A 27,304-nucleotide genomic window follows, 5' to 3' on the forward strand; every position below is an offset into this window, starting at 1 on the left:
GAGATAAGGCTCAAACTACATTTAACGAACATAAATAGAACAATTTATGCTTTGGAATTTTAGTCTTCTTTTTTTTAAATGGAAATAAAACAGCTTACACAGCAGTACAATTATCCATACAAAATTTAGTTTACATAGTGAAAATTCAAAAAGATAAAACTATTTATAGGACTACTGCATCATCTATAATTTATTTTAGAAATAGCTCAGTTTATAACATAAGATCCTAAAATGATTTATTTGATTTTAGAATTTTTAAATATGATTTCTTATGAATTAAAATACATTTTCCTTTTCTTGGGTTTTCAAGAGGTTTGCTGTTCTGAGTACCTGAGCTGACTTTGGTTTACAGAAACCAAATCCTTCTGATATATTTCCTTCAAGTAGTCTTTTTTATAACTACTCATTGTTTAAATGTCCTTTTGAAATCAATGACAAATGCATAAATAAACCAGTTTGTTCATCATAAAAAAAACTATAGAAAAATAGTTTGAACTTTTATTAGAGTTAAATGTAAAACAATTTTAAACCCACCTCTGCTCTCTAATATTTAGGTAATCTTATTTTAATGCAGAAAGTTGTACACTATGCTCGTTGCTTTGAAACTGGAATACCTGAATAAATTATTAAAAATAATCTGATATTAAATTAGCATATATCTTGGGATACTCCCAATTTTTAAGGTAAATCAATTCTTATATTTCACATGTGAAACTAACTTATTTAATCTTCAACTAGTTAGAAGATGAGGAGAGTTTTTAGTACAATTTAGATGTGAAATAACTGTCAGATCTATCCATGACAATGTGCTAGTGAGTCTGGATAGAAAATACTTAACTGTTGTGATTTTTTGCTTGGACCTGGGAAGCAATTTCCTTCATGGCACAGTGGGATGGACTTTGGACATCCGGCCTTCCTTTGGCGCACCTCAGCAGGGATAGGGTGATCAGATGTCCCGATTTTTGGGTCTTTTTCTTATATGGGCTCCTATTACCCTCCACGCCCTGTCCCGATTTTTCACATTTGCTGTCTGGTCATCCTAAGCAGGGATCATCTGTTTGGATGATGTAGCATAAATCTACATACGCAATCTCTTATGATTAGGGATGGTGTGAATATTCACCTAAAATAACAGTATTGGAAATGCCCAGATGTCTGTCTGGGGCAAAAAATCAATACTGAAGACTTAAAATTATCTCTGTTGTCCATTCCCCTCCATCTGTGGTGGGGGAGTCAGTGATGTACATTTTACAACAGGTATTTATGGCCCAAACTACACTGTACTTTTGAAATCCCACAGCCAAATCTTGGATGCTCTGGGTTTTCAGAAATATGGTGCAATTTGGTGAGTGTCCTAGAGGTGTACGGTAGTTTGAACAAAACTGCAGCAGCAAAATTCAGTGCAGGGGCAACTACAAGAGGATGCATATTTCCCCATTTTCAGGGGAGGTCACAGTGATCAGAGGTAGCCTCCAGAGCCATCCCTAGGGTATGACGAATGGGGGCAACTGCCCCGAGTCCCACGCTTTGGGGGGCCCTGTGCTTTGTGAGGAGGCAGGTGGTGAGGTGAGGCGGGGAGGGAGTGAGCAGGAGCCCCCCTACCAACCTCTCTCTCGCCCCAGCGCCTCCTGCTTGCTGGCGGGCCCCACTGATCAGTCCTCCCCATCCCTCCCAGCGCCTCCAGCCATCACCTGTTTTGCAGCATTAGGAGGTGCAGGTGGGGAGGGAGGGAGGGCGCAGCGCACTCAGGGGAGGGGGTGGATCTGGGCGGGGCAGAGGCGTGAAGATGCAGGGTGGGGCCTTGGGGAACGGGTGGAGTGGGGGCTGGGCCTGTGTGGAGCACCCCCAGCAGATAGCAACTCGGCGCTTATGCCCCGGGCCCTGCACCTCCCTAGGGACAGCTCTGGTAGCCTGGGAACTCTTCTGTCACTATTTGGGGATGAAAGAGACAAAAACTACCCCTTATGACATTTATATTGGATATTCAACTACTGATGCAAAATATATGATATTAATTGAATAAAAAATGCTGATATTTTTCTTTCCTAGACTGGAGAAATATGGTAGCTGGAGGTTGGGGTAGGAGGAAAAAAGAAACTGGCATTAGTGAACCAGTGCCCTTCCCGACTTCTACTTTTATATTTCTATGTTAGTAGTTCCCATGTTTATGAAGAAACCTATGACTAGAATTGTGAACAATAAGCACTTCCAGATCACACAAGACAAAAAACCTCAGAGCATTGCAAGTTGTAGTTAAAGTTGTATTTTTAATTTTACATATTGAACATCATGCAGAAAAAAAAAAGTGCTATAATATATATTTGTTAAAAAGTTATTGACTATTCACAAATGACAGCCTGAAAATTTACCAGATCAATATGAACTTTTCTTAATTAAATTAAAAAAATCTGCCCCAGAACTTTAATGGTACAGAATTTCTCAGTTTATGATATATTATTACTTCACACCATTTTTATTTTTAAAATAAAAGTAAGATGGAGTTTAAAGCATGGAAAGATTATCTGAAGACAGATGTTAGTCTAAGAGGCACAACAAACATGAGATCTGTTTTCCTGCAAAGCCCTCTTCTGGGCAAATCAGTAGAAAGCATATCAAATAAATCAAGTAAGCCCCTCTTCATTAGAAGTTTGAATTTTACAAGCAACTTCGGAGTTTTTTCAACCTTGAAGTGAAACCTCAAAACATTATCTCATGAATAAAACAAGTGATGGAAACATTAAGGACTCAAAATGAATATGAAAAACAAAAGATGTAGAGAGAAGAGTAATGTATTGGTGTACAAGGAAGATTTTTTCCATTCTCATTAAAACAGCTATGTTGAAAGGCTAAAGGTTTGATAACAATGTTTCAACTATTAACTCTTCAGGAATATACTATAAAGAAAATGTAAGACCAGTTAGCCTCCAGGCAGAAACCAGGTGTTTATAAATAGAAAGATAGGCTAGGAAAGACTATTTTCCTATCAACCCTGCTTTATATATCTTACATTACTAATATTGCCTCCTTTTCCTTTTATTTTAAATTTTAGGCAGAATCCTTAAAGGACATTAGCCCACATTACAAAATCTCCAAAAACATTTTTCATGATTGTCACTCTCTCCTAGCAGAGAGCTGCAAGAGCAAGATCATGTTGTAGTTCAAGACCTTTATGCACTGGTGTGGAAAGATTCATACAGTGCCTATTTCCAACACACTTAAGTTGCTAGCACTGTAAGCCTCTTACGAGCAAAGTTTATCAAAGTAAACAAATTATTTATATTGAATGGCAAAGTTTGAGTCAAGAATAGAACTACTCCCTTTTCTGTAAACCTACATGCATGTTTTCTGAAACATTCTCTCCATGAAAGCTTATTTTTATATAATGGAGGCCCCCACCTTTCCTCTTCTGAGCAAGCAGGTGAGTAATGGGCTAACTCAGCAATCCAACAGCATTACATGTACTACCCCATGGATATAAAGATCCTAGATTGATCATTTGCTCTGATGGTGGCTGTAGCATACTAACAGTATGCTTAGCTGTTGGAGAGAGAGTGCCTTTCATTATTTTGCCAGCAACTTTTTTGGAGGATCCAAGAATGGCATTAGTGGCACTAAAAGGTGCTATACCAAACCTTATTTGTCCAAAAGACTGGCTTTTTGACACAAAGATTTGGGGAGTGGGCAATACATGGGAATTCAGGGAACCAAGGAATTTTGGAGATCTAAGAAATTGAGGGGGATTGAGGGAACAACTAAAATAAGACTCTAAATTCCTGATTGACACAAAATGTGATTTTTAAAGGCTTCTGTATTGGCACTATGAATTGGAACGAACATCCTCTGACTTTACCAAATTCAGATTAGCTTACTGAACTGTATGGAAAACCTTGATCACATATTCTCACTGAAGATCCACAAATGAGCAAGACCACTCAATATCATCATGTTCTATGTACTGAACCTACCAACTGATAGGAAAAATCAGAAATTGTGGAGAGTTTGAACATTCCATTGTTCATGAGACATAAGCTGAACACCAGAAAAAAAAAAAAAAGATCTATACTTATATCATGCAAATACTGAACTTAAGCTTTCTAAGCAAGCTAGAAGACCTAGAACAAATCAACAGTAGGTATGCAAGGGGTAATTTAACTATACTTCAAGGGAAATGGCCTCGCTAAGTAGTTGAAATGATTTAAAATCATGTTGATCTTGAGAGAGGAGACAAAGAAATAGTTTTTAAGGCTAGAAGAGACTATTATGATCATCTAGTCTGATCTCTTGCATAAACACAGGCGATAGACTCTAACCAAGTAATTTCTGCATCAATCCCATAACTGTTGTTTGAGCAACAACTTGTTTTAAAAAAAGATATCTGGTCTTGACTGAAAGGACTTCAGGTGATGAAGCATCCATCAGGTCCCTAATTATTCTAATGGCTCCTTACTGTTAAAAATTGTACCTACTTCTAGTCTGAATTTGTCTAGCTTCAGTTTCCAACCATTGGATCTTTTTCATACCTTATTCTTCTAGATTAAAGAGCCCTCTTCTATCAGAAATTTCTTCCTTGTATAGATATTTATAAAGACAAGATGGAGTGAGGTAATATCTTTTATTGGACCGACTTCTGTTTGAGACACACAGAACTCTTCTTCTGTGTCGCTGGAAAGCTTGTCTCTTTCACCAACAGAAGTTGGTCCAATAAAAGATATTACCTGATGTGATAAAGTCAGACTGGACACCTGAATCAAATTAAAACCTTTTAAAACCCCTCCTCTGGTGAGAGAAAGGGGAAAGAGAGGCAAGCTCCTTCCAGGCTAGTGGCAGCAGGGAAATAAGCTGCTCCAGGAGAAGCTGTGCTCCTTCCCATATGGGAAACAGCCAAACCTGAGTGCCTGCTAGGGGAAGGACTGACACCCCAAGGCAACCAGCAGGATGACACCCTGCACCAGCGAGGAGGCAGTGAAAGGGGCCCCCCTGGGTTTTTGTATTTATGAGACTGTTTCCTTTTTGTTTGCTGGAGGATCACCTGTTAGGCTGACCCTGAGGCCTACCCTGAAAATATCACCAAAGGAGCACAGAATGGGGAAGGCAAACCTGCCCTGAGTGGGGCTGATTACCCCAGGCCCATCATCACGAGAGGGGGAAGTGCTAAGTCTAGTGAGACGAAGGAGGTACCTTGCCACACTGACCCAACATGGTCCCAGGATTAGAGAGACAAACACAGCTATAACAATACTGTAAATTACAGTGGTAGGTATTTATAGACCATGCTCAAGTCACCTTAATCTTTTCTTGAATAAACTGAATAGACTGAGCTTCTTTAGTTTCTCACTATGAAGATATTTTCCAGACCCTGAGTCATTCTTGTAGCTCTTTTCTGAACCCTTCCCAGGTCTCTAATATCTTTTTTGAAGTGTGGACACCAGAACTGGAGACCGTATTCTAGTAAGAGTCTCATAAATGCCATATACAGAAGTAGTACCAGCTTCCAGCTCCTACTTGATATTCCCCTGATTACACATTCAAGGATCATGTTCAAGCTCTTAGTTACAGCACTGCACTGGGAATTCATATACAGTTGGTTATCTCCCATTAGAATAGCAAAAACATTTTCAAGGGTGATACCTATAATAAAATTCCAATTGCAAAGCAGTTACAGAAATCACACACACACGCGCATTTTGAAACAGTAAAACACAAAGTTACTGAAATCCTAGACAGTGACCCCAGAGTCTTCCCTTCAGTCACCATTACTCTTTCAGGTTCCAATCTTGCAAAGACTTGCACAGAGTGCAATCCTACACATAGTGAGTAGTCCCAGCAAGCATGTATGTGTTTGAATAACTGGGGCTCTAGAGACCTCCACCTTGGCTTTTTATATCACCAAAAAGCCCCTTCTGGATATGGAGAAGTACACAGCTGCGTATCACCTGACCAACAGTAATCCAAAAATGTCTTCCAGGTAGCATATACTACATACTGAATGGGGACATGGCATGGTGGGATGAATATCAGACTGGAGTCAGACTCCTGTGTTCTAATCATGGCTTTAAAATCAACTACTACAGTGGTTTTGAACAACTTTAACATCTCTCTCCCAATTTCTCCATCTTCAAAAAGGAGAGAATACTCAACTACAGGGCACAGCTGCCAACTTTCACATGGTAAATAAGTACCCCGACAAGCCAAAAACCAAGCTAATCCCATTTCAAGACAAGGCCAAAACAAGCCAATCCCTAAGAACCCCAACACTCTATATGACTAGATCTCCTCGGGGTGCAGTCTGGGACTGTGGTGGGCCTGCTGTGCACCCCTGACTCTCTCCCGCACTTGCTCCTGCTTGCCCCCGCTTGCCCCTGCTTGCCAGGAATGGATTAAAAAAAAGAAGCAACAAGCTACAAGCCAAAAACTAGCCAACAAGCAACTCACAAGCCAATTAAGCCAAAAACAAGCCCAATTTCTGCGTTTTTTTCACGGGGTTGGCATGTCTGCTACAGGGTTTGAAGAACGTCTTTGACACTCATTTGCCAGAACACTGATCTAGTCTGTCATGACCTGCCCCCTCAAAACCCAGTCTAATTTAATTTTATTGCCCCATCTTCAATGTCATCAATAAATCACAATGCTGCCCCCAATTAAATCTGCCCCTCCTGTCCAAACAATAAATAAATAAAAATCAATTTGGTTCCTGCTACATCTTTGCAGGGCTCTGTTGTGCTGCAACCACCCCACTGCTGGACATGCATAAGGTCCTTGACCTATCATAAATCTCTCCACCTTGGCCCTCTGCTCCTCTCTCCTGATTACCCTCTGAAAAGTAAAGGCTCCAACTAGTCTCTCTCTTTCATCCTCTCCCCTCCTAAAAATGGACTAGTATGCGTGGGCCACTCTGCTCCGTCTTTCTCCCTTTCCCTCCTTCTAAAGGAGCAGCAACAGGGCTATTCTGTCCTCCTCTTCTCCATAGAAGCAGGCAAGGGATTCACAGCCCAATTCACCAGAGAAAACATTTTATTCATCCTGGGAAAGTAGGTATTTGAAGCCCTGCTCACATCCCTCACAGAGGTATCATGAAGATTAGATAATGAAAATATTTGCATTTACAGTAGATAAAGCCTTTTATCTTCAAAGTATTATGAAGAGCAGTGAACACAACACATAATCCGAGCAGAGGCAGATGCCAATTCACACTATGTCACCAATTAATAATGAAGTCATTTAAAACCGGTACCCAGTACGTTGACACTTAATGTGCATGCTAAATGGGGTCACAAATTCCAACAGCATACAGAGAATACCTTTCATACCAAAGCAATGCTAATGATTTAAAATGATAAACATCCATATTTAAATGGTGACCACTGTATATAATAATGGTGTATTATATGTAGATAAGCAACTACAATTAGGAGCACAGAATCTGCAATCTTTGTAGGAATTCTTCCAGTATATATAACCTTCAGGTCCTGGATAATTTCAGGGCACTGAATTTACAAACCTGCAGGTTAAGTCTGTGGGATTTGTTATATGCACAATACTACTCACAAAAGCTCAGATACACTGCTACTTTGCAGAGCACATAGAAGGTTATTTCAAGGCAAGTAACTTTCAACTGTCCACCCTGGATGGGTCAGTACACCCACAGGCCCCAGCTCTTTTAAGGTCAAATGACGGCAACACATTTGGAATTCCTAGTCCGAGACACAGGAAAAAATACAAAATCAGATCTCTTCAAAAGTGAAATAATGGTGCATCTGCATATCTATCAACAAAAACACTGCAGAAATGTCATTAAATGTGATCAATGTGATAGATCATAATCCATCTATAAATCTATATCATCATATGAAATTTGACAATAAAAGCAAAATTACACAACTACTACAAAGACAATTTCTAAAAGAATACAGAACATTTAAGTAATAGTCTACTGGCTGACAAATGCAAGGCAATAAATCTATACTGCAGGTAGAAGTTAATGTACAAAGTTGAAAAAAATCTTAATTCAAATTTTAACTCTCCTGTTCATTACTTAAAATAGATACAACAAGAACATACATTTATTAGTTCAAAAACAATAATAGTAGAAGTCAATCTTAGAAAGGGAGAAATGTAAAAAAATAAACATTTACTATGTAATGATATATATAGATAAAAGTATGTAGCTATATTAGATCAAGTGGTTTTTTTTTTTTTTTTTTAAAAAGTGGACTAGTTTACCTCATGTTTTTATTTTCACTTCATGTTGTTCTGTAATCTTATTTTCTTAGGAGCTCCTTGTTCTGAAGTTTATAGAAATATAAAATTCCAACAGGAAAAGGTGATAAACTTTTCAGTCTTCTCTACAAAGACATGCCTATGCAACTCTGATGATGGCCTGGTGTTCTTAACTGTATTATACAACTATTTATCAGGTACCATAATAATCAAGCTAATAAGCAGCCATAATAGAAAGTAATTTTTCTCTTTTTGAAACAAAAACAATCTGGATTGAAAAACAAAATTACACAATGTTAACAATGAACAAATATCTACTTTCACTAAAGGAACAAGTTGCTAATAATACCACAAATCAGCTCTTTTTGGAAAAATCTGTATATGAAATGGACTTGTATGTGAAACGGTCATTCCTTATTTAATAGCACTAAAGGGTCTTCATTTGGCAATTTTAAAGCATTAATCTGAAGTTTCTTAAAAAAAAAAAATCGGTTTAAAATATATTCCCTGAATTAAATTGATAGAAATCTAAGGTTTAAAAACAAAAACCCATGAGAAAAATATCTTTAGCCCTGAAAAGTCAATGTATGTTAAAACTGTACAGGTGAAAAGGATACAAGTTTTGGTATAATGGAATCAGTGATTTCAGCGCTCGGCTTGCATTTATAGCTGTTGCACGAACCATAATAGGAAGAATTTTTCCATTAACAATAGCGCCATCGAAGAGTGGACCAAAGAATGGAACCTGAATCAGAAATTAATAAATTCAATCCTAATATGAAATCTCTGCATAACAATTAGAAATCAACATTAACAATGGAGAGCTCATCATTCTTTTTCTTCCTCATCTCTGGTTAATCACAACAATTATTTGTGATAGACCTATTCTTTCATGAAAATACATAGCCATTTAACTTGGTAACAGATAATTTTTCTGCATATTCTGTTTTAAGTAACCATTTGAATATTGTGTCTCATACAGGCTTATTTTCAACACTTTCTGCCAAAAGCCTAATAGTAAGTCATATATGTGACACTGATGAAGTTCAAAAGGCTAAGGGAGGGGAAATGATTACCCACTTAAAAAAAAAAAATTACATCTTTAGATACAGCATGAATCTGTAGTGTGGAACTATCTAAATGTGCACATAACTGTCATCTGACTATTATTGGATCTTTATCCACCACTCTCTTTTCCCCCATTTGTTGCTGTCATTTTTTATATCGTATCTACAATTAGACTGTATGCTTTTTGAAGCAGAAACCACACATGAAATCTTGACCCCCCCACTGAAGTCAATGGGAGTTTTGCTGTTGATTTGAAAAGGGCAAGGATTTTACCCCCATGTCTACTTTGTGTGCGTACTGTACTTAGCACACTTTGGTAGATAAGTACATGAATAATAAAATCAGTCTGAATGCTTTTTGCTTATACGTTAAACAAATTCAAAATAAAAAAGTATGATTACATGTGGAAGGCCTGATTCCCTATTTGCTCTCATGTGTTTCTTTCATTGCAGTATTTATCATGCCAACTTCATGTGAAACTCACTGATGTCAAATCTTGCATTTGTGTGTACATAATAGATTGATACATGGCTAACTACCAGATATGTCTGCAAATTCAGGCTTTGCATACACAAACTTATAAGCACAGTTCTAGAAGTTAGGCTGAAACTAGCAGAAAGTTTGGGGATATACATATATTAAGGACCAAAAGTCCACAGAATTATCTGGCTCTAATATTTTGACATTATATTTTTCACTGACCAGTTAGCATCTGGGACTCCCCCATCACTCTGGAGCAGCTGTGTGTGGACCTCTGGGGATCTGTGGAGCACTTGCTGGTGTTTCACAGATAGAGGGCTTGTTACACAGTGCTGGGTCTCAAGTAAGAAGAGACCCAGCACTTTGTTTTTAGCTACTAAATAGCATCAAAAAAAGCAAAAATATATAAAATACCTTCCTTTTTGAGTATGTAAACAATTGCTGTAGTTGCCACCACAAGGATTTTATATGACTGTAAAAAGGAAGAGAGGTGGTCTATATGTGATCATAAATGGGAGAGATACCCAATAGGCAATCTGTCTGCTAAGATGTGATCCACACTACAAAAGAGTTTTAGTGCACTACTTTTGCCATTACTCAATTTTGAGAATCTTGAATGACTTCACCAATCAAACTAGATAACTTCATTTTCCATTTAATGGAAGATGCTATTAGGGCAAGGATGTTCCCTTCTTACTTAAAGCAATTAAAAATAGTAATAAAATATGGCAATAATGCAACCCCTCACACTTTCAAGTAAGAGAAAAATGTAGTTTTAATTAAAATGTGTGCATCCTTGGTAGTACCATACCATTTATGGCATTAGTTTTATCCTGAATACCATATGAATGCCACTACCATACCACACTCAGTGCCATATGGTTGACTTCATATTTCTCTCATGTAGCTTATTAGTATTCATATTTATAGTAAACGAAATCCAGTGTTGTAAAACACAAATCTGTAAATCCATGCAACTGACATCCCACCTAAGAATTAAGCGATCCAACCATTCAATGCAGCTTCTTGTCCAACAGCTGCTCAATCCACATTGAATGGTCAATCTGGTGCCGTTAAAGAGCATGACTATGAGACAGGGAGGCAACCACACTAAGTTCCGAGTTCAACAAAATATTTAAGCATATGTCTTACTTTAAGCAAGACAAATAGACCCTTTAAAGCCAACATGCTTAAATACCTTTCTGAATCTGGGCCTGAATTCCTGTGTGGCAATCTAAAGGAAAGGTAGAAATGGCTGAGAGAGGAAGGAAAGGAAAGTGGTAATACTGAATGGAGCAAAGAGGAAGAGGTAGCCAGCTCAGGACAAAGAACTAGGATTTAGATTCATGTGCTAATACAATACAATACAAATCTAACAAACCAGACTAAATTTAAATTAATCTAATCTCAGAGTTCAAGTGACTACATAAAATACTCTAACCTTTGTTGTTGCAGTTTATATTAGTTATCAGAACTGCTTGATGGGATTATGGGCCTTTTGTTCACAGTTGCTTATTTTCCTCTCTACACCGCACTCAGTACACATGACTTATCTTGTAGCTATTTTACTACTGTCATTATTAAAGAAGGATTACCTTGTTGGATTAATATGTCACACCATAAAAAACAGCAACATATATTTAAACAACCTAAAAGTTAGTCAACACATGAGGGGAAAACAAAAGAAATTTCTACCTCTGGTTTTTTCATGATCTGGATACTGAACATGTGATTTTTCATTGGATAGATAACAATAAGAACATCACCGAATTCTGTAGGAATTATTCCTCTCCTGTAGTCTCGAGTATGCTCTGACCAGATAATGTGCACTTCGTCATTTCCTAAATGTCTTAGCTGGAAAAAGAAGGGAAAAACAAAATAATTTTTAACAGCTGAGTACACAGTACTGCAGCTGTACAGATATAAACCAAGGCTTGTATTCCAAATGACAATGAACTGAAGAAGAATCTGTGGGGTGCAGAGAGAGGACACATCCAAACCACATTGCAATGTCCCTGATTTAGATGCAAGTCAAAGCAAACATTCTCAATTAGGTCTGTTTAGTATGTTCATGTCAGGTATAACTTTTTTTAAATGAACAGCTGTGACAATATAGAATATTTCCAAGTTAAATCTACAATTTTCCCTAATAAAATTGGTAGAAGATGCTCAGTGGCTTGTATTTGACTTACCAAAATACTTTAAATCTTCACACCAAGATTAATAGGGACTAAGTTTGTAAGTGTGAAATCTTTCTATATCAATTCTCAAAAGCAGTTTGAATGAATCTGTGGCTACAAGATCTGTATTTGAGGAATCTGGAACTTTGCTCTTCTTGCCAGATTGGAAATGGGCTACCATCAAATAAAATAATCAGAGAAAAGTGTAATCTGGATTTTCCATGGCTCCAAAAACCACTGAAACTAAGTATTTATTTTTTCTTGAAGCCTGAATACCCTTGCAAATTTTCAATGGCCAGAAGTTTCAAAATGTGCACCACTGAAACCATTCAGAACAAAAATATACTAGGTTAAAATAAATACTTTTAACTCATTTAGGATGTGACTTTCAAAACTGCTCACGATTGGCTGAACTCTTCCATTAAGTCAGTGGCAAACTCCAATCATCTTTCATGAAAGTAGAATTAGGCCACTGATGACCACTTTTGAAAATCTCAACCTTATGCTCCAAAATTCACCTTCTGTTAAAATGTGTTCTTTTCTGAAAAGAAATTGTAAAAATGGCATGAGGTGGCTCCATGTTATTATTTCTCAAGGGATTTCCTGATCTAATGTGTTCAGTGTACAGATAAAATGATGTTTCCTCCCACTAAGTGACAGCCCTGAAAACTCAACCTGGCATCTGAGAAAGCGAACTGCTTTCCCTCTCGCACATCACCACCAATAACAAAGGTTGTATGTGACAAATTAAGTCTTCAGTTACCCTTTTCAATCCCATATTATACCACAGATGACATTTCTGTTGGCCCATTGCCTTCATTTAGCTTACACAGCGTTACCTGTAAACTATTTTGTAAACTATTCTGTTGATGCTACTCAAGGAACAGAATCCAACTCACTCTTTGAACTGTGCTGGCTCTGCATTGATAAGAGTAAGAAGTAGTCAGCAGATACTACCCTGAACAAAACAAAGCAAAACAAAACAACAAACACACACACACACACACACACACACGCGTTAAATAAGAAAGGGCCTCTTTTACACAGTCATTTTAAGAGCATATCTGTACTTTAAATAAAAGTAAAACCTATGCAGCATCTCTGGATAATAAACAGATACCACTGAGTAGAGGATGATTTAACAATATAACCTACAAACCTCCTAGACTACTACTTAGGTTTTACTTAAAAGGGGGTAAATTTTAGGGCCTAAACAGGCTGTTAGTGGCCTTCTTTGCATTATTACAAGTTTGTGCTGTTCTCTGTTGGTTTGTAACTGGATATAAGAGTTTTTAAAATAAAGACTCAGTGAAAAGCGACACTCACATTTCTAGCAGACATGGAGGATGTTCTTGTGGCCCAGTACTGTACTGAACCTACATCTCCTAAGTCTCAATTCCTGACTCTGACACAGACTTCTTGTATGATCCTGAACAAGTCAATTCTCTCTCAGGGCTACATAAAACAGTTACTTACCCTACAGGATGTGCTGTCCACACGGAGTTGCACTCTGATGTGCGTGTGCCCCATGCACACAAGATGATTTTTTTTTTTTTTTGGTCCATGGGGGCCACACCTGCACCTTAGCACTCCTTATAACAGAGTGTATAAAGGGTGAGGTAGCTGAAACCCACACTCAGTTCCTTCAGTCAGAATCTCATAGGAGCAGGACTCTGATTAGCAGGAAAGGAAGGCAGGCTATGGAATCTGTGTGAACATATCTTGAAGAAGCACAGTTACTGTAGGGTAAGCTGTGGTTCTCTCTTCTTCTAGTGAGTGTCCAAACAGATTCCACTCTTGGTGACTGTAGCAGGGTGGACACCTGCTCTGGCCTGGAAGGGCCTGAGATGGCCCAGGGAGTAGGCAGTGTGAAGGCTGAGCTGATTAGGGGAAGTGGCTGCAGCTGGGGCCACGCCCCAAACAGCCTCAGCAGGCCCTATAAAGGCTGGGAGCCAGGAGCTCAGGGAAGAGTATCTCTCTGCCTTCAGAGAGAGAAGGGCCTGGCTGCAGGGGGCTAGACAGGGTGCCTGAGTGGAGCAGGGCTGGGGAAAGTCTGAGGAGCTGGGGAGCTCCAGCCTGGATAGCCCCAGGCTACGGCCTGGTAATAGGCCAAGGGGTACTGGGGGTTGCAGAGGGCAGCCCAGGGCTAGGCCAAGGCAGCAGGTTCAAACCCAACCTTGCCGATGATGAGTGGCCTATACTGCAGTCTGCCCCAGAGAGTGGGGGCTAGCTGGTGACTGGCAGTGGCCTTATCGTGAGGTGGGGTTAGTGGGTGGGGGTTCCCCTGGGAGGGGAGACCTAGCATATGTATGGGTATTGCCAGGGGGCAGCACCCAGAGCAAGGGGCACCGGGGTCCTGGGTGGGACACAGGGGGGGGGCAGAGAAGAGGAAAGGCGGATCACTGGCCTGCAGAGAGCGCTCCAGAGGCTGGTGAGCTAATTCCCTGGACGACCAGCAGGAGGCGCCGCAGGGGTGAGTCCGGACCCTCTTACAGTGACCTACAAGCAATTGCCTAGAAGTGGATTAGAGGAGTTCTATTTGAACAAAGATTGTAAGAATGCCCTACCAAAGCTAGCATCTGATCTAGATTGCTTGTACCAGGCAATAGTGAATGGTGAATCATAGAATCATAGAAATGTAGGACTGGAAGGGACCTCGCTAGGTCATCTAGTCCAGACACCTCCACTAAGGTAGAACTAAGTATTATCTAGACCAGGGGTAGGCAACCTATGGCACGTGTGCCGAAGGCGGCAGGCAAGCTGATTTTCAGTGGCACTCACACTGCCCAAGTCCTGGGGGCTCTGCATTTTAAATTTAATTTTAAATGAAGCTTCTTAAAAATTTTAAAAACCTTATTTACTTTACATACAATAGTTTACATACAATATATTATAGACTTATAGAAACAGACCTTCTAAAACTGTTAAAATGTATTACTGGCACGCGAAACCTTAAATTAGAGTGAATAAATGAAGACTCGGTACACCACTTCTGAAAGGTTGCTGACCCCTGATCTAGATAATCCCTGATAGCAGTTTGTCTACCGTGTTCTTAAAAACCCCCCAATGACTGAGATTCCACAACCTCCCTAGGCAATTTTTCTAGTGCTTAACTACCCTTACAGTTAGGAAGCAATGTCTGACATTGTTGCAATTTAAGCCTCATCACTCCTTGTCCTGTCCTCAGCAGTTAAGGAGAACAATTTATCACCTTTTCTTTTTAACAACCTTTTACGTATTTGAACACTGCTATCATATCCCCTCCCATCTTTTCTTCTCCAGACTAAACAAACCCATTTTTTCTTCCAGTCTTTTCAATCCAATGCATGGATCAAGCTTCATGTTGCTGCCATACATCTCTCGGATATGGGGGATGTAAAGTGCAGAGGTCACTTTAGTTCTAGTGGAATGATCCCCACTACATCCAGGGGAATTTTCTTAATCAAATGGTTAACAAGTCCTATTACAGTCAGACCCACCTAGTCTCTGTGGTGACATGGATTGTCCCTTAATCCTCTCAACAAATGCCATAAAGAGTAAAGGCATACACCTGAATGGCCTAGTCCTATGCAAATAAAAGGACAATGCTCTTACAACACTGAGCATGTGGAGTTTTATTTAGTCTCTGAAAGAGAGCAGTTTATGGAAGAAAATGGGGAGATGAATTGACTGATTGATGTGAAAATTGGAAACTACCTTAGGCAGAAAAGTTGGGTGAGGCCTCAGAGTGGCGCTGTCCTTGTGAAAGATCATATATGGGGGACCTGCCATGAAAGCCTAGATCTCTTCCATCTTCCTACCTGATATGATGGCTACCAGAAAAACTGTCTTCATTAACAGGTGGTAGAAAGAGCAGGTAGCATAGGCTCAAATGTGGACCCATCAAGTCCTGTTAAGGTCCCAGAAAGAAGAGGGTTTCTTGACTGGTGGGAAAACATGAGTTGAGGTCTCTTAGAAATGTCATCTTTGTGGGATGTGAGAAGACTGTGTGATCTTGGGCAGACAGATGATTATCACAGATTGCTGCCAGGTGCATGCTTATTGAGCTGAAGAACAATCCCAATTGCTTTAGTTAAAGTAGATAGTCCAATAATGATTAAATTAAAGCTTCAATGGTGAGTTGTTGCTGAAATGCCAAAATAGAAAACTGTTTGAAATCTGGTTGAAGGTTTTCTGCTTTCCAGCAAAATGTCTTGAATGGTAGCAGAACAGTTTCTCTGTGTATATCCATCCATTTAACATCCAGGCTGTCAAGTCTAGGGACACTGGGTCAAGGTGTAGGATCCAAGCACTATCCTGGGAAAACAGGTTGCGGCAGGACATATAGGTTACCTGTGTTCATAGTGACAGTCAGTTAATCTGAATACCAGAATTGTGTGGTCCATACCTGAACTATCATGATAATGTGATTGGCATCTTGTCTCAGCTTCCTGGAGCCCATGGTATAGGAGAGGTGTCCATGAGGGAGCCCAGGGTTGGGCACTCTCTGGAATAGAACATGTAGAATTTGTTTTTCTAAAATATTGCAAATGAGTCCACATTTTGGAAACCCCCATCTATACATACCATATGATGGGGGGTAATTTAGCTACAACTAATCAGGAAAGAGATCTTGGAGTCATCCGGGATAGTTCTCTGTGAAGACGTCCACGCAGTGTGCAGCAGCAGTCAAAAAAGCAAACCAGATGTTAGGAATCATTCAAAAAGGGATAGAGAATAAGACCGAGAATATCTTATTGCCCTTATATAAATCCATGGTACACCCACATCTTGAATACTGCGTACAGATGTAGTCTCCTCATCTCAAAAAAGACATACTGGCATTAGAAAAGGTTCAGAGAAGGGCAACTAAAATGATTAGGGGTTTGGAATGGGTCCCATATGAAGAGAGATTAAAGAGGCTAGGACTTTTCAGCTTGGAAAAGAGGAGACTAAGGGGGGATATGACAGAGATATATAAAATCATGAGTGGTGTGGAGAAAGTGAATAAGGAAAAGTTATTTACTTGTTCCCATAATATAAGAACTAGGGGTCACCAAATGAAATTAATGGGCAACAGGTTTAAAACAAATAAAAGGAAGTTCTTCTTCACACAGCGCACAGTCAACTTTGCCTGAGGAGTTCGTGAAGGCCAGGACTATAAGAGGGTTTAAAAGAGAACTAGATAAATTCATGGAGGTTAAGTCCATTAATGGCTATTAGCCAGGATGGGTAAGGAATGGTGTCCCTAGCCTCTGTTTGTCAGAGGGTGGAGATGGATGGCAGGAGAGAGATCACTTGATCATTACCTGTTAGGTTCACTCACTCTAGGGCACCTGGCATTGGCTACTGTTGGTAGACAGGATACTGGGCTGAATGGACCTTTGGTCTGACCCAGTATGGCCATTCTTACATTCTTATCACTTACATTCTTATCAGCTGAAACTCACTACCAAATACCAACAAGCCCCTTGTTCTCGTGCACTGGGATGCTGTTAGGTCACAAGGGGTCCCTGAAGAGGAATGGAGCAGACTGAAACTGGATGGGATACCTCATGTGGATTATCTTGAGGACTCTAACAGTCCAAAGTTATCCCAGTCCAAGCCTACTGGAATTAAGAAAGGTAGTTGCGAAAAGATGTCTTGGAAGTGGATCCCAAGTGTTCCAACCAAATTCTCGATAAGCGAGTCAAAACGGGATCTTGCCTGGTGCCTTAGATTGTGGGGCAAGCCAAGGACAATGCAGATGGTCACCTCAAGTGAAATCATTAACTTCCTTAGGGTCTCAGAGGACCATTTCTGTGTCTAATATTGAGACAGTAGTCTCTGTCTTAAAATGATTTTTTGCCTTTGTTTCCTCTTTGGGGCTGTGACATATAGCCCTAAGAACCTTATGAATGCCCTCGAGTTTTTTAGTATATGGAGTGCTTCATCCATGCCACTATTAAAGAGCTCACTGCCTTCAAATGGGTGGTCTCCTATAATGGCTTGGACCTCCCTCCAAGACTGCTGCAATCTTCTCATTGCCGCAGCAATGTCCATTGTCCTGTCTGCAGCATCTGATGCATCAAGTGTAGCCTCTAACACTGTTCAGGCTGTGAGTTGGCCCTCATGAGGGATTTCAGTTCTTCATTCCGGTCCTTCAATGGCCTCTCTATGAAGTTAGAAAGTCTGCCCAAAGCAGGACATTGTATTTCAAAAGCAATGATAATTTGCTACTTTTATTTGCAGACTTGCTGAGAAATATATTTTCCTCCCAAAGAGATCTAATTTCTTTGGGTTGTTCTCCCAAGAAGTAGATTTGGGTTGCTCTGGTTGCTATGATTCTTCTTGAGTTGCTTGAACCACGAAAATATTGGGGGAAAAAGATGTTGACAGAAATATTCGTCTGATGCAGATACAGAGTCCTCAAGTGACCGAAGTCAAAGTCTCAGTTGGTGTGAAGGATGTGGGCAGTATTGTAGTGATGGGTCTTGGTACAGAAGTATTCAGTGCCATGGTTCTCAGTGCAGAGGCAGACAGTACCAAAGTACTCTGTGCTAGGAGATTTGGTGTCATGGTCAGTGACTTGCTGATGGTACTGGAGGCAGTACGGTTCTTGGCGTGGGAAAGACCACTGGTGCTGGCTTGGGTTTTGATGCAGGCACACAGAGATAGGACACCATTTCTTTAGGTATTTAGAAGAGTAAGCCTTAGGGGAGGCTTTCCATCCCCCATTTAGGTGCCTGTCCTGATCCCCAGAGAGATATCCTTACAGACCCTTTCTGAAGACGTCACCAATGCCACTGATGAATGGGGCTTATGAGGTTTCACAGGAGCCTGGGGTGGTGTCTTGGCTCACCAGGACATTCAGTGCATGGGATGCGCCTGGTACCTAGAGCTTCTTGGAAGGTCTGCTGGGGTCCAGTGGAGCTTGCATGGACACTTCCAGGCGGAAGAGTTTCAGTTTTGCCTCTCTTGCAGCAGTTTAACACACACAAAGGACACAAGGCACAGTCAACCTGTAGAACTCATTGCGAGGGAATATTGTGAAGGCAAAAGAATTAGATAAGTTCTTGGAGAATAGGTCCATGAATGGCTATTAGCCAAGATGGTCAGGGATGCAATGCCATGCTCTGGGTATCTTAGCCATTGCCTGCCAGAAGCTGGGAATGGACGACAAGGGATGGATCAATCGATAATTGCCCTGTTTTGTTCATTCCTTCTGAAACACCTGGCATTGGCCGCTGTTGGAAGACAGTATCCTGGGCTAGATGGACCACTGGGGTCTGACCCAGTATGCCCATTCTTATGTTCTTCTGCTTTTTGAATCCTCTTGGAGAAGGACTTGTAAACTGGGCAGTGCTCCAAAGCACAACTTTCTTTCAGGCAGTATGGGCATTGGGAGTGTCCATCATTCACCAACATTGCTGCTTCAGAGGAGAGGCAAATCTTGAACCCCTGCAACTTGAAGTCAAACATTTTACGTTCTTGTAGGGAGTAGGCCCTTGTACAAGGGAAAGGAAACCTATCACTACTCTGAATAAACCTAAAGTTTTGGAGGGTTTTTTTTTTAAGCTAGTAGGCAAAGAAAATTTATCTAAGTTAACTAACTACAGAAATGAACCAGCTCAGAGCAAGGGATGTGGACTTTACAAGGTTTTGTCTTGCTGCCATAGGTGGTAAGAAGAAAATTAGTGAGTTGTGGCTTCCCCAGCCTTTATACTCTCTGCTATAGGGAGTGAGAGGGTGCCCAGGGTGCATGTGTGGCCCCAACAGACACAGCTATTTAAAATAATCCAATCTTCTGTGCCTAGGATGCAAATGCACCTAGAGTGGAATCCATGTGGACAAGAACTCAAAGATTAGATTTATAAATTGTCATAGCATAATTGAAGTCAATGGAGTTATGAAAATTTACACCAGATGAGGATGTGGCCCTTTGTGCCTCAGTTCCCCACTTGAAAATTGGGAAATAACGCTTCCCGCCCCCATACTTTGTCTTGCCCATTTAGATTGTAAGCTCTTCAGGACGGAGACTGTCTCTTATGTGCATGAACAGTAGCTAGCATAATGGAACCCCAATCTGAGTTGGGGATTAAAGGCACGACCATATACAAATGATTAAACAATAGAAAGATATACTGTAGCTGAAATGGATAAATTATGCTTTGAACCTCTTCTCCATTGTTAAAAATAAGTAAAAATACTCAACAATTTGGAAAAGCCAAGTTATCTGCAATTTTAAATCAAAATACTTTAAAATATTCTTACTATATAGCCATCACCATGTGTCAGCTTTCCTAATATGTTTATGTTAACTGAATACAAAAGAAATGTGAAATAAATATAACCAGGAGGGATGATCAAATCTAATTTTGATACATTAGCGTCATATGCTGTACATGTTACAATACCAGCCAGACTTAATACTAAGCTGCAGGCTACACTGAGATTTCCAAATGGCAGATTGTTCTAAGTGATACCAAGTATAATTGAAGTAATAAACGATAGAAAAAGCAAAGCACACTGTCAGGAAAAATTTAAGTATTTACTTTTTAAAATTAAATGAGTTAGGTTTGGAAAGGCAAGACAACTGAAATAATGCAGGGCTCAATTTACAGAAAATTCCTTTTATTTATCTCTTGCATTAACCCTTGAACTCTTGCCAAAATTATTTGTAATTTCTAGTACCCACTTATCTAAAGAAGGAAAGGGGGAAAAAAACTATTTCCTTTTATAATGAAAGCTAGTCTTCAAATTTTATTTTGTTTACTTCAAAAATAAAGTTCACTAGAGAAGTACAGAAGGAACACAACAGCAGAAAAATTTAAGCAGCAGCTTCTTATTGCAGCTACTTTTGGCAAAGTTACACGTATTCAGCGTCTATCTAAGGCACCTTCAAATATTTGGTTAAGTTCTTCATAAAATGTTGTTTTAACACATTAATTTTTTTACTCCTGTAAAATAATAATGGATGCTATTAATTGCAATTTTATAAAAATACTAATATTGCAGTAATGGCCATGCTTTATGGCCTTATGCCTTTAATCACCCAGTTTGTATTAAAATCAAAGCAAAACAATTAGCTATGAATTATAGCTCTATAATTCTTTTGAAGGTCTTTGACAATGTTAAACTAAGCTTGAGTCATTTATATAGTCACCAAAAGTTTCAGCTGGATTAACAGGCTAATAATTAGAAAATGACCTTTTTTGTTTTAACACCATATGTATAATATATTAATTAAGACACTTTCACACCCTCCCACTCCAAATTTCACTCAAAGTGCTAGCAGTAGCTAGACAGGGGGTAAGCTGCATGGGTGAATCTGTGATATCACTCCCATTGTGACTTGTGAGATTTTAGAATTCTATCTTAAATTTTGACACTTTCATTATGTTACTTTTGTAACTGTATTTAAAATAATATTTTCTATTTTGACATATCCTTTCACTTAGAAAAATTCAAAGATGAAGGATAAATTTTAATCCGATCTCAGAACTCCAAAACACTCCCTTCTCTTCCTTTTCAATTCATCTTCTTTTCTGCTCTCTTATCTCTTGACTCCAGTGTTTCTGAGATATCCAAGATACTTAAAATTTTATTTACTATTCAGAAAGATTGATAGAAAATAAGTATTAAATTGGCCTGGCATCTGAAGCACTAGAATCTTGATGCTGCAGTGGTTAGGCTGGCAGGAAGAAGTTTTATTTTAATTAAATTTAATTTCCATTTATAAGATGAACCTATCTTCTACCTCTAGGCACATTACAATATAGAAACCAGCAACAATTCTTCAGCCAACCAAAGTACAATAAATAACACTTAAAAACATGGCTAAACACATTCAAAATCCTCAGTGACAGTTCAAGATCCCAGGTCTTCTTCCACACAATTAGAGTATGTCTACGCTGTAAAAACAAAACAAAAAACCCCACAGCCTGGGTTAACTGACTTGGGCTCAGTAGCAGCGTAGACATCCCTGGTCGGACTGGAGTTTGGGCTCTGAAATCCAGCAACAGGGATGGGTCTCAGACTGTGCAGAAAGGTCTGCACTTCTATTTTTAGCCCTATAGTGCAAGCCTGAGTCGATTGACCAGGGCTCTGAGATATGTTGGTGCAGGGTTTTGGTTTTTTTTCAGTGTAGACATACCCTTTTTTATCTTCCTTCATTTCCTCCCCCTATATCACCTTTTCTGTGACCTCAGTAGCAACTAGTTATATAAATGTGAAATAAAAATAATCTTCTGTTGTAAAAGGTCACATGCTGCACACTGTATCTAGCACATCTTAAGAATATGTTGATTACTACTGTGTGTACTGCTGAAGTGTACATAGGTTATAAAGGTTCCAACTGGAATCAGAGGCATTGTACAAAACACATGATACATTCTCTACCCTGAAGAGTTTAAAATCTAAATAGACAGACAGAAGATGGGAGGGGAAATAGAGGCATAGAGAGGTAAAGTGATAAGACCAAAAAGTTACACAGCAGGTCAGTGGCTGAGTTAGGAATGGAATACAGGTCTCCTGACTCACAGTGTAGTACCCTATTAATTAAGACCATACTGCCTCTCAGAATAGTCTAAATCATTGAAGAATGTGATTACAGATGAAAGCGGAAAGAAATGGGGTTTAGGAAAGAATGTCAAACTAAGGCTTGGTCTACACTAAACCCCCAAATCGAACTAAGATACGCAACTTCAGCTACGTGAATAACGTAGCTGAAGTCGACGTACCTTAGTTCGAACTTACCGCGGTCCAGCGCGGCAGGCAGGCTCCCCCGTCGACTCCGCGTACTCCTCGCGGCGAGCAGGATTACCGGAGTCGACAGGGAGCACTTCTGAGTTCGATTTATCACGTCCAGACAAGATGCGATAAATCGAACCCAGAAGTTCGATTGCCTGCCGCCGAACCAGCGCGTAAGTATAGACAAGCCCTAACTGAGAAAATGGTGACTGATTTGTACTTTTAAAAAAATTACATCACCAAAGGACTGGACCAGCTCTGAAATGTGGCTAAAGGTATTAGCTATGTGGAAAGGATTGAATTCTCTTGAAAACAGATATAGGATTCAGGCTGCACTTTCTGCTGAAACCTGTAACATGTTGTTTTTTTGTTTTTTTAGTTATTTAACGAATAGTGGAAATAATTTTCTATGTTTTCCCCACATTGCTTTTTAATCACTCTAATCCAAAAAGGTTATTGATACATATTTCTGTATGCAAAGTTCAGTGGTTTCTTCAAAAGGGCAGAGAAAGGAATCATATTATTACTTTAGTTATACTCTTATTAAAAAGTTATGTTGATTTTACTCTTAAGATACTTTAATAATTTGTTTAGAAACCTAAATAATACACTGACTGCACTTTATGAAATAAAAGAGTAGAGTAGGAAGTACCCATCTTAGGCATGGAAGAAAAATATTTTAATCGTTAAAAAAAATGTATAATGCCACTTTTAGCATTAAAGTCAGTTTATAACAACAATGATAATAAAAAGATATAAATTATTTTCTTCAAGTTGAACAAAAAGAACAAAAAAAGTCATTAATAATTGAAGTTTGCCAGAGGCATGGCTATTTCTTTCTTTACTGTGGAGTATCTAATTTAATTACAAGTATTAAACTCCATGCTGAGGTCAACCAGCCTCACTTCCTCCAATATTACACTTCAACCAGTGCTCATTAATGTGTCTACTGAATGGATTAGCACATCTGAAGATATATGTACAGAGGATGGGGGGACAGTCTAATGATAGCCAATTGTTCATTTGTAATAGGACACATGTTCGAGGCCTCAACTTATCATCACTAATATGGAATTTATTAAATTCTAAAGAAAAAATACCAATACAGAAAGCCATTTTTCCCTTAAGGTGGATATAAGAGAGCAGACTTCTGCTGAACATTTGTGTCATCACCAAAGCAATACAACTAAATTCACTAAATGTTGTCAAGTTCCTAACATTTTGATTTTCTTTTAAAGGCAAATGTTCTATGAACACGCTTGGCTGCAAGACTTGCAGAATAACTGAAACATTCATCTTTGAACCATGTATTCATCAGCTATTTCGAGACGTTAACAGTTCACATCCAGAAGTCTCAAAGGACTAGAACATGTCATTCAGATTTGGAGCTTTTTCCTTCCACACAGACTATTAACTCTGTTCCTTTTCCTCTCCTTACCTCACCATTCCTGTGACCTCAGCAGCAATAAGATGTACAAATGTGACAAAACTCATCTTCTGTGGCAAACTAATTGGTTGGTAGAAAGTAATTTAATAACACTATATCCACCCGCCCCAACCAGCTTTAATAATATATAAACTGTTAGAGGAACAAGCACTGTATTATTTTTAGAAAAAACTACTAATTATTTTTAAGGAATGATTTCCTAAAATCCCTTGATATACTGTTACCTAAGGGAAATGCTGTATTAAAAACCACCTACCTTTTTTGTTAAAGAGTCATCTGAATCAGAAGGCATTCTTGTTGACACATGAAACATTACTTCCACTGTAGAGGTAGCAAAATATGGAGTGGTCAATCCAGTGCTTTTGTTTTTTTGCAATCCTCCCATAAAACCACAATGGTTTGTGAGATTCACCTAAGATCAAAGCCCATGTAACGTTAGGGGAAAAAAAGTAATATCTGGTGGTAAAATACTTTTCAGAGAGAGCCTTTTCAATCATCATATACATTTAATAAACCCGTAATTCTGTTCTGATGCTGATCCTTTTGTACTATTAAGTTTATCTAAAGGAGCAGAGGCTCACTAATTAGAAGGATTTAATTAGAAAAGAAACTAACTGCAGTGAAGGAACATCTATATTTATTGGTACAAGAGGGTATAACAATCTCAGATTGGTGGGAGGTAAAGGTTAAAGGGGAAAAAAGTAAGAGTGGAAACAGTGGCATCTTGACACTCTCCGGAGAGCCAGTACTAGCAGTTGCTTTTCTTCTCCTCAGAAGACATGGGGAACTACCACATAAAGAACCATGATGATTGTTCTGGCTTTCCAACAGGAAGGAAGGGCAACTGCTATAGTTCTGCTGGCCCCATCACAAACACAGATATTGCTGTCCCATATTTTTTCCCATTCCTGAACACTGAGGAGGAAAGTCAGAAGTAATCCGCATAATAAATCTAAATTAAATGCCTTTTAAAATTGGGATTACTTTCCTTAACAGCATATTAAATGTTTTAGCCTCTTGGCATGAAATTCTGGATTTTTTTGTTGGTATAATAGCAAATACATTATAGGCTAGTGTGAGATTAAATATGTTTGAATCGGTTTGATTTAACTTTGTAAAAATGTTGCTGCAGAACTGAAATAATACATAACACTTTATCAGGTTTACAAAACTTCTTTAATTGTAAAAAAGTCTGTTTCCATCACATTTAAGACTTACCATCATATTTGCAAATTTTCAGTTATGTCTTTGAATTTCACAATTTTCCATTCTCACAAAGTGAAAACTGATGCTTTCTGACAAGAAGAAAAATTCCCTACACTTAGAATGTGTGTGGAAAGTCACTAGGCAAGCCAAAATTTGCCAGCTTTGCTCAAAGCTTTTTCACAGCTCAAGTCAGGAGCTGATATATTGCCTTGGAATTAACGTACAAATTGAAAAAGCAAGCTTTAGTCATTTAAGCTACTACCGTTTATTGATCTTTAAGGAAACGATTAAATATTAATTTCAGGTGGCACTTCCAAGAGAGCCAGAAGCAGTGATGATTCCTGCACTTCCGTTGGACAGGTCTGTACCTAAAGCGTCCTCTTATTGATGGTAGTGGCGGTCTGTCTTGAGCAGCCAGAAAGGGATGGTGATTAGTGTAGCAAAGAGAATTTGGACCAGGGGAGAGTCAGTAGAATAGAACTATATTTAACTAATGCTCTAATGGTGGCAGTGGTACTTATACGATTATGCCACACAATCCATTTCTTGGTGAAAGAGAAAGTTATATGTGTGTCTCTCGCTCTTTAGAGGTAGGGAGAAGAGGATGAGAGAAGCAGCATGCCATTATTTCTCCAACTCCCAAATCTGAGCAATGTGCAGAACCTTAAATGGATTTAACACCTTTCAGGCCTACACAACAATACAGACATAGTTTATTTAGTGTATACAAGTCAGGAACAGGGTGGCTTATTGCACACTGTTGAACAGCCTCCGATTATGTAGAAGCTTCCACAGGTTCACCTTTCAAAGCCAGTAAAGCTCTGCTGTCTCAACAGTTCATTTATATAGCATCACTGACATAAGTATAACCAGAATTTCAATCTTAGTGTCCTATTTTCAGAATAAGATGTTTCGGTAATTGTGAGCAGTAATAAGGAATAATAGAGATGGAAGAGTAGAGAGAAAAAACAATCAGCCTCCCATTTTATATTTGTTTTCTACAATCTAACACAAAACTCAGAAGATATAAATAAAACTTAAAACAGATACCTCCCAACCAAGGCCTGCTACAAAATCTTCATAGGCTTGGCTTCCTCCAGTGTTAGTGAGGATGGAGTGTTTATCTTCTTGTCCCTCAGCAACATAAAATACTGCAATCTTGTGTGTCTCTCGGCTGTAAAACATAGGATTGTCATTGGATTGTCACTGAGTAAGAGTTCACTTTCAAGTCTTAACACAGAGACAGAAAATGCAAACGCTACACACAGATCATAGCTTTCAGTATCAAAAAGGAAATGAAAGTGCAGTACAATTAAAAAAAGTCTTTCTGTTCTTTGCCATCTTCTATCTTTTCATGTTCTTATCCTCTTTTCTATTCCTTTGCCTTCTCTTTTACAGTTTGCCAATAGGAACTTTCACGTGTGAAGGATTAATTCAGCATAGTGGGACATCGGCTGAAATTAGCAGCAACAAATGGTATAATAATGTATTCAGAAAGTTGAGTAAGATATTTACAGCTGAAGACATGAAATAAGCAAAACCTATGGTTTGGGCATTATTTTACATTATGAAGAAGACCCCTCATTATCATTAATAGTGATAATCCTTGTGAATGATGAATGTGTCTCAGGAAGATGAATTTAATATCCTCAAGTAGCAAGGTAATTTCTTGTGTCCCTGGATTGCTGTTTGGTGGATATAGAGTCGAGCAACTTAACACAGTTTCCCACAACTGTCCTACTAATTCTGAATTTATTAATTCTATAGCTGTTGACACAGTCATGTGATCCTTGGAGGACAACTGACAAAATGCAGAGTAGCCAGTAAATTCCTTGGCCCATTCTTTAATGCATTTAATACTGTCTTTCATATTCAAAAATACCCTCCCAATAAAGGGAAAGAGCACTAAGCAAAATTTAAGATTTTTAAAAACTAAACACATCTCCAAAACTTTCACTTTTCTTGAAGCTAACCTACGATGGGAATAAACACTGAG

General features: G+C 39.0%; 1 protein-coding gene across 21 annotated transcripts in view; it reads right to left on the reverse strand.

The window, feature by feature from the left end:
• The window catches only part of RALGAPA1 (Ral GTPase activating protein catalytic subunit alpha 1), a 247,743-nt gene that overhangs the window by 34,401 nt on the left and 186,038 nt on the right, over positions 1 to 27,304 (reverse strand). For 19 of the 21 annotated variants that reach the window (XR_010600693.1, XR_010600692.1, XR_010600691.1 and 16 more), the window contains 4 exons: positions 26,359 to 26,482; positions 24,359 to 24,514; positions 11,461 to 11,619; positions 8,835 to 8,962 (listed from right to left, as the gene is read on the reverse strand). Coding sequence is in view for 17 of the 21 variants with exons in the window: in XM_065593297.1 (XP_065449369.1) it covers positions 8,835 to 8,962; positions 11,461 to 11,619; positions 24,359 to 24,514; positions 26,359 to 26,482 (567 nt within the window). In the remaining 4 variants the exon portion in view is untranslated. Of the gene's footprint in view, positions 1 to 8,834; positions 8,963 to 11,460; positions 11,620 to 24,358; positions 24,515 to 26,358; positions 26,763 to 27,304 lie in introns of those variants that run through there. The other 2 variants (XM_065593299.1, XM_065593290.1) reach the window with 1 other exon arrangement.

Source organism: Chrysemys picta, chromosome 4, assembly GCF_011386835.1.
Source record: "Chrysemys picta bellii isolate R12L10 chromosome 4, ASM1138683v2, whole genome shotgun sequence".
NCBI lineage: Eukaryota > Metazoa > Chordata > Testudines > Emydidae > Chrysemys > Chrysemys picta.